The following is an 8,323-nucleotide window of genomic DNA, read 5'->3' as shown; positions in this document are numbered from 1 at the left end:
GCGACCAGCCAGCCCGTCGTGAGGTAGCTGGAGCGCCTGAAGGTGAGCGGGGGGCCTGAGGACTGTGGGGGAACGGCGGGCACTGTAGGGTCGGAGCGGGGGTGGCTGGGCCCGGCTTCCCGCGGAGTCCCTTCGACCTGTGGGGTTTGGGGTGCGGGGCTGGTGGTGCCGGAGAAATGAAGCCCGAAAGGGCGATAGCAAAGCGGTGCCCCGGCCGTGATGGCGCTGCCCCGCAGTGAGGTGGGCCCGGGCCCTCCGCAGTTGCCCAGCGCTCCCCAGAAGTGCCTGTGGGCCCGGGGGGTGGCGAGCTGTGGGGTGGGCTCAGAAACGGGCGGTAAGTGAGCTGTTTTGGGGGCCAAGAGCAGACTCCCGTTTGGCTGGTTTTGCAGTGAGGTGGGAGGCAGGGAGAGGCGGGAGGGTGCTGGGGTTGCAGGCTTAAGCAGCGGGTAGGCAGGGTGCATGGACTCTCCCCCGAGGTGGGGGTCTGGTCTTGCGGGACCCCCGAGTTCAGGAGGTGGGGGTGCAGCAGGCTGAACTCTGCGTCTGAGGGGGTCTCTGGAGGGAACCCTCTCCTCTTCGAGTCTAGCTCTTCTTTGTATGCTGTTTAATTGTTAAGTAATTAGTCACACAAACTAATCGATATTTATACCGTGTACTGCTGTGGTGTTTAATCACAAGACTCAAGTTATGATGGTGATTGAAGGACGCCCCTGTCAAAAGCCCAGACTGTTGCAAGTAGCTGGAGCTTGTCAGGAGAAGGAGCAGCCGGGCGCAGGCCAGGCTGTCCCCCACGAGGAGCCACGAGCAGCGGGGAGGGGAGTGGTCCCTTCTGCTGGCGAGGAGCCCGGCCTCTTCCCTGAGGGGTTAAATCCATGCCAGGCACCTTTCTGGGCCTCGCTCCCGAGGGTAGAGGTGGGGTGGGGGTCCCCCAGCTTATCCCTGTGGGCTGGCTGTGACAAACAGGGTCATTTCTCGCCTCCTCTTTTCCCAGTCTCCCCTTGTGTGTCCCGAGAAGAAAATGCTGCAGGGTCGATTCCGTCGGCTCCTCAGGTAATGGCACATGTGGGGCTGGGAGAGCGGGGAGAATTGTTTGCGAGTTCAGGGGCGCTACAGGTACTCTGCGTCAAACCCACAGAAAAGGCAAATCTGCAGCCACCATGGAAAATCTGGTGCAGAACTGCAGTTAACAGAGCGTGCCTCCTTCCCAAATTGGTGCTGGAGTAGTTAGGAATGTCTTCCTTTTGGGTAAAAGCGCCAGCTTTCCTCTCGGATAAATTAGGAGCTGCCTGCTACGTTCTTTAGGGTCTAGTGTTTCTCTTCTGTTTATTCGTGCTCATTTTATGGGCAAGTTGGAAATAGCCTTTTCTTTTTCCCTGCGTAACTGAATTGCTCTGAGTCTGCGGTGTGAGGATCGTTGATTTTGGAGCACCTAGATGCCGGTGGAAATGTAATGAATGAAATGTGATGGAAACTGATGTTTCGCTTGACTTTTTTTTTTTTTGTTTTATTTATTTGAGTGTTGATGGTGTGTTGTCCTTTGGCTCAACCCACCTTCTGTTCTGTGGAACCTTCGATCTGGGACTTTTAAGTCAGAAAAGTTTGTCCTTCCAGAAATGGACAAGTCATTCAGCAGATTGAGGTGTAGACTTCGAGAGTCACTGAAGTACATGGTCAGCGTTAAAGCCCAGTTTCACTGAATGTTGCAGCTGCTGGTGTTCCCTTTCATTAATTTCCCCCCAGCTCCCTCAGGGGTGGGATTTTTTGGCTTGTTTTTTTTTGCAGGGGTGTGGGTGCGTGGTTTTTTTTTGGGGCGTGCGCATGGTTTCCAAAGCAGATCACAGTGTTGGCCGGTGGCAGCCTGCAGAGCTCCTTTGCTGCCTGACCTCCCCTTTTTGACTGCTCTCTCAGGGCTGTAACTTTCCTTTGGCTAATTTGAGCAGAGCAGTGAAGTTACTTGCCAGTGTAAATGTGCCAGCAGTACCAGGAAGGTAAGTGTTTGAACTGGTAGTGAAAAACTTGGCTCCAAGTAGAATATCCAAAGGAAGAACAACAACAGCAGCAGGAAGCCAATAGCGAGTTTCCCAAAAATTGTGTGTGTCAAACCCATCAAAGATTTATTGCCAAATGTTGTTTGGCAGTACGTTCCAAGCGGCTCTTTTTGGTAAAGGTAACTTTTCAGGAAATTCAGGGTTGCGTGTGGCAAAACCCGTCCCTCTGTCTGTGTGCCCTGCTCCATAAATGGTGGCAGGGCTGTTGTTCCTCACTCTGGGTATTGCCGCCATGCTGCTGCAATATTTAGACTTAAGAGACAGGTTTTGGAAGGGAAGGAGAATGCCTGTTTTCTGTAAGGGCTGTGAACGCTGACCCTTTTTTCTGTCTGCCGCTTTCCTGCGCACGAGATGCAGCTGTTTTATTTTTCTCCCTTGTTCCAGGTCTAAATATCTCTGAAGCTGCTGCCGCTGTGGGTTTGCAATTTGCGTTACTACGTTTTTTGTGGAGTTGTCATTGTGGATGTCTTCTGCTGTAGCTGAGTGTCCAGAGGCGGCTTTCAGTTTAAAGCTTCAGAAACGGCATCCCCTGAAATCAGCATAGCTGAAGCTGATCCTGCACGTGCAGCTGCAGTCGCAGGGATGCTCAGGGGCTCCTCGTGCAAAGAGCGAGGCACACGTGGGCACCCACAGTGTTGCACTGGGGTCCGGGCGCGTGCCGTACTTTCGCTGTTGGGAGATGGCAGAGAGCGTGTGCCCGGTACGGCCAAGGGCAGTCGAAGGCTGGCAGGGCCCCTGAGCAGGTTTGGTGTTGCAATGGTGGCTTTAAAAGCTTCTGACCGTCTGGAGAAAGGGCCTGGCAAAAATCATTGCTTTTTTGCAAGGAGCCAGTTCAGCGGGACAGGTGGGTTGCTGCACCCTTTAACAAAAACGTTCATCTTGGGCCATGTAGGGTGAGGAAACCTTGGCTGTATGTAGGTTTGAGGAAGTGTACGTGTCTGTCACCTGCGTGCACCCAGGAAGGTGGCTGTAGTGCAACTAAAGCTGCCGGTGAGTCAACGAAAGGCAGGGTTGTCTGAAAAATGCAAGAGCTCTTGTGGCCTGCACCAACAACCGTCCCAAAGGTGATGCCAAATACCTTTTCCTCCACTCAGGTGTCGTCTTGGCAAACCTTCAACCGGGTACGGCTGTGGTGTTTAATTGTAATACTTGAGTTATGACTGTGATTGAAGGACGCCCTTGTCAAAAGCCCAGACTGTTGCAAGTAGCTGGAGCTTGTCAGGAGAAGGAGCGGCCGGGCGCAGTCCGAGCTGTCCCCATCGAGGAGCCACGAGCAGCAGGAAAGCGAGTGGTCCTTCTGCCATCGAGGAGCTAGGCCTCTTCCCTGGGGGGTTAAGTCCCTGCCAGGCACCTCTCTGGGCCTCGCTCCTGAGGGCAGAGGTGGGCTGGGGGTCCCCCGGCTTGTCCCCATGGGCTGGCTGTGACAAACAGGGTCATTTCTCACCTCCTCTTTTCCCAGTGTCCCCTTGCGTGTCCCGAGAGGAAAATCCTGCAGGGTGGATTCCGTCAGCTGCTCAGGTAATGGCAGGCGTGGGGCTCGGGGAGCAGGGAGAATTGTTTGCGAGTTCGGGGGCGCTACAGCTATTCTGAGTCAAACCCGCAGAAAAGGCAAATCTGCAGCCACCGTGAAAAATCTGGTGCAGAATTGCAGTGAACAGAGCGTGCCTCCTTCCCGAATTGGTGCCCGGGTAGTTAGGAATGTCTTCTTTTGGGTAAAAGAGCCAACTTGCCTGTCGGATAAATTAAGAGCTGCCTGCTACGTTCTTTAGGGTCCAACGTTTCTCTTCAGTTTGTTTGTGCTAATTTTATGGGCAAGTTGGAAACAGCCTTTTCTTTTTCCCTGCATAACTGAATTGCTATGAGTCTGTGGTGTGAGAATCGTTAATTTTGGAGCACCTAGATGCCAGTGGAAATGTAGTGAATGAAACGTGCCGGAAACTGATGTTTCCCTCAATTTTTATTCCTTTTTTGTTTTTTCTATTTGAGTGTTGATGGCGTGTTGTTCCTTGGCTCAACCCACCTTCTGTTCCGTGGAGCCTTTGATCTGAGACTTTTAAGTCAGAGAAGTTTGTCCTTCCAGGAAAGGACTAGTCGTTCAGCGGATTGAGGTGTCGACTCGGAGAGTCGCTGAAGTACACAGTCAGCGGTAAAGCCGAGTTTCACTGAATGTTGCAGCTGCTGGTGTTCCCTTTTATTAATTTCCGCCCAGCTCCCTCAGGGGTGGGATTTTTTGGTTTGTTTTTTTGCAGGGGTGTGGGTGTGTGGATGCGTTTGGGGCGTGTGCGTGTTTTCCAAAGCAGAGCGCAGTGTTGGCCGGTGGCAGGCTGCAGAGCTCCTTTGCTGCCTGACCTCCCCTTTTTGACTGCTCTCTCAGGGCTGTAACTTTCCTTTGGGTAATCTGAGCAGAGCAATGAAATTACTTGCCTGTGTAAATGTGCTTGTAGTAGCAGGAAGGTAAGTGCTTGGACCGGTAGTGAAAAACTTGGCTACAAGTAGAATATCTGAAGGAAGAGGAACAGCAGCAGCAGGAAGCCAATAGCGAGTTCCCCCAAAATTGCGTGTGTCAAACCCATCAAAGTTTTATCGCCAAATGTTGTTTGGCAGTACATTCCAAGTGGCTCTTTTTGGTAAAGGTAACTTTTCAGGAAATTCAGAGTTGTGTGTGGCAGAACCCGCCCCTTTGTCTGCGTGCCCCGCTCCATAAATGTCTGGCGGCGGGGCTGTCGTTCCCCGCTCTGGGAATTGCCGCTGTGCTGCTGCGATATTTAGACCTAAGAGACGTGTATCGGAAAGGAAGGAGAATGCCTGTTTTCTGTAAGGGCTGTGAACGCTGACCCTTTTTTCTGTCTGCCGCTTTCCTGCGCACGAGATGCAGCTGTTTTATTTTTCTCCCTTGTTCCAGGTCTAAATATCTCTGAAGCTGCTGCCGCTGTGGGTTTGCAATTTGCGTTACTACGTTTTTTGTGGAGTTGTCATTGTGGATGTCTTCTGCTGTAGCTGAGTGTCCAGAGGCGGCTTTCAGTTTAAAGCTTCAGAAACGGCATCCCCTGAAATCAGCATAGCTGAAGCTGATCCTGCACGTGCAGCTGCAGTCGCAGGGATGCTCAGGGGCTCCTCGTGCAAAGAGCGAGGCACACGTGGGCACCCACAGTGTTGCACTGGGGTCCGGGCGCGTGCCGTACTTTCGCTGTTGGGAGATGGCAGAGAGCGTGTGCCCGGTACGGCCAAGGGCAGTCGAAGGCTGGCAGGGCCCCTGAGCAGGTTTGGTGTTGCAATGGTGGCTTTAAAAGCTTCTGACCGTCTGGAGAAAGGGCCTGGCAAAAATCATTGCTTTTTTGCAAGGAGCCAGTTCAGCGGGACAGGTGGGTTGCTGCACCCTTTAACAAAAACGTTCATCTTGGGCCATGTAGGGTGAGGAAACCTTGGCTGTATGTAGGTTTGAGGAAGTGTACGTGTCTGTCACCTGCGTGCACCCAGGAAGGTGGCTGTAGTGCAACTAAAGCTGCCGGTGAGTCAACGAAAGGCAGGGTTGTCTGAAAAATGCAAGAGCTCTTGTGGCCTGCACCAACAACCGTCCCAAAGGTGATGCCAAATACCTTTTCCTCCACTCAGGTGTCGTCTTGGCAAACCTTCAGGGAAGAAGGCAGCTTGAGATTCCTACCCAGCTTTACGCTAAAGGTTTTTTCCCTCTCTCAGCCAATTGTCAACTGCCAGCGTTTCTCCGAGGTCGCCCTTCTGCCGTGATGGTAGGGGACAGACGGAAAGCATCCACAGCGGTCTGCGAGGACGAGGTACGTCTCCGATGTGCGTCTGCGTTTCTCCTAAGGTCCTTGTCGTGCGGATTCTGAAGTTAACGTGAAGGATGTGCCGACTCTTGTGGACGGACTCAGACGCAGATTAATATGATCAATGCTGAAGACGCTTTATTAAAATACTTAAACCATTATATACTTTTTACTACAACGTGGGCTAGCTCCATGGCTTGTGCTCATTGGTTTCTAGACTTATATGCACAAACTATTATTGGTTAAACGCAGCTGTAACTTATTATCTACACTTTGTTACTATTTCTGCCAAGTCAGTCTTTTAATTAATACACATTCCGCATCTCTTGGGGAGTAGCAGTAGTTTCAGTGTCAGCACGTGATTTCCTCCTTCATGTTGCCCTTCAGTACGTGTCTGTTGTTTTCCAAAAAGCTTCCCACAGACTCTCCTCCTGTAGTTTTTCAATGACACATTTGAACGTGAATACTAAAAATAAAGGGTGTTCTGGAGCTTGTTGCGCCCATGCAAAGCTTCCTTCCCTCTGCTGCTTTTCTCTTCCCGAAAGCATCATCTTGTCTTTCTGTGCGCTTACTGTTAATTGGCACTGTGAAAATAATGTTGTACTAAAAGAGGGAAGAAATGTTCTGAAAAAACAGACTTTGTTTTCATGATAAAAGCTTTGTGCTTTTTCGGTCAACAATTTTTTAAAATACCTTCTAGTTGTACTGGAAAACCTTACGGAGATACTAGCCTGTGTATGAAAAGCAGTCAAGGTTAGGGAAGAGACATGGACAAAGCGGGACAAATCGGCGTCTTTTCTGGGCTTTGCCAGGAAATGTTAGAGTCTTGTAACTGGTGACAGCAAGTCCTGATGTGGTTTTGGTGAGTTATTGCTTCTGTAACATCCTTGTTTGGCAACAAGATTTTTTCTGGCAACAAGATTTTGCACTCTTTTTAAAAAAACAAACAAACAAACAAAAACCCAAACAACCAAACCAACAAAAAAACCCAAACAAACCAGAAAAAAGTCCATTTCCTTCCCAAGGCCCAAGCACAGCCTGTCTTCCGAATTTGATGGCATTGCCGGTCTTTGAGTTCTCAGTTGTAACAGGCGAGATGTCATAACAATGTGTTCCTCTGCACGTTCAGCACAGCCAAAAGCATCAGCCCATCTGCCGGTCCTTTTTGTTAGCCTTATGGATTGCGGGACCAGGGATTTGATCCCCCTCTCCCTCCCCAGTAAAACCACGTGGGGGATTTTTTATCTTGCTGATTTTTTCTGTCCTAAATTGAACTTTAAAAAAAAGTTAAAACCGTATAATTTACAAACTGACTTGCGTTGTTTTAACTGCAAATGCCTAATAGCTGTAGCATACAATGTATTAGGTGTACTTAGGCAGTTAGGTATTTGTTCTAAAGCTTTAAAAACAGGGATGTTTTTAAAAAATGTAAAAAAAAAAAGGAAACGTTTAAAAAGAGGCAACTGAATGTTAGTGGGGTTTTATTGCCAGTCTTTAGACGGAGCGCTCTGAAGTTCTTGATTTCTGTCTGGCTGTCAGCGGCACGTTTCCCCAGCGTCTCCTGGTCAGGGCAGCCGGCCAGATGTCCCCGCTAATTGTGCAGCACCCAACCCCCCCTAGTCAAATTATAGCTCTGTATTTTGGAGATGGACAGTTTAATGGTATGGATTGACAGCCGGGCACGTTCAATTAGTGCCAAAGGCAAGTCAAATACCTTCGTAGTGTAAACATTTTTATTCGAGATAGATATATCTATGTATAAGCATATGTGCACCTTTTCAGCATAAAGTGAACGACTGAGCTTTGTTCTTTCTTGTTCATTGCACTCTTCAGAGTTTTACCCTGCCTTGGGCTCTATCGACCCAGCAAGGTGTGCAGCAGCAGCGGCGGTGGCAGCGCGAGGGCTGTAGCTCTTTGTGAGGGTCCATTGCATGGATTCTGGTCACGGCCCAGCCCTGTGCGGCAGCCTGGCAGGGGGGTGTCCCCGCAGCAGCGCTGTGAGGAAAGGAGGAGGGGTTTGCCAGGGCCAGCCAGTTTACTGTCGTGCTCGGAACGTGTTCAGAATGGCACCGATCGGTCTTAATACTGACTGGAAGTGTTCCAGTCTCTCTGGCTTTGAAAGGCCGCGCTGTATTTGGCGCTGTTTCCCTGGAGTCCTGCTGTAGCTCAGCTGCTGTCCCATCCCTTGGTCTGAGGGAACCCCTCTCTTTTTCCACCCCTTTTTTTCTGTTTTTCTCTCTTCACACCTCACCTGCCCCCCCTTCATCCTTTCTGTCCTGCTGTCCGCCTTTTCTCTTTTCCCCTGCCATCCCCTCTTTCCTCCTTATTCCCACGTTGAACCCTGTCCCCCCTTTCCTTTGTTCTGTTTTCCCCCACACACCACCTGTCCCATGTGCTGACTTTCTTCCCCCTCCCTCCCCGTTTCCTCTCTTCCCCTTCCCTCCCCCTTCCTCTCTTCCTCTTCCCCTTCCCTCCCCCTTCCCCCCTTTC

At 50.6% G+C, this 8,323-nt stretch overlaps 1 protein-coding gene across 1 annotated transcript in view; it reads left to right on the top strand.

Moving 5' to 3' along the window:
* The first annotated feature begins 219 nt into the window (after positions 1 to 219).
* TAZ (tafazzin) overlaps positions 220 to 8,323 on the top strand; it is a 22,505-nt gene continuing 14,401 nt past the window's right edge. Inside the window, exon 1 of the mRNA XM_009881279.1 lies at positions 220 to 334. Within this exon, the coding sequence (XP_009879581.1) occupies positions 220 to 334 (115 nt within the window). The remainder of the gene's footprint in view (positions 335 to 8,323) is intronic.

Source organism: Charadrius vociferus, unplaced genomic scaffold, assembly GCF_000708025.1.
Source record: "Charadrius vociferus isolate BGI_N301 unplaced genomic scaffold, ASM70802v2 scaffold373, whole genome shotgun sequence".
Lineage (NCBI taxonomy): Eukaryota > Metazoa > Chordata > Aves > Charadriiformes > Charadriidae > Charadrius > Charadrius vociferus.
This window is presented reverse-complemented; position numbering and strand designations above follow the sequence as displayed.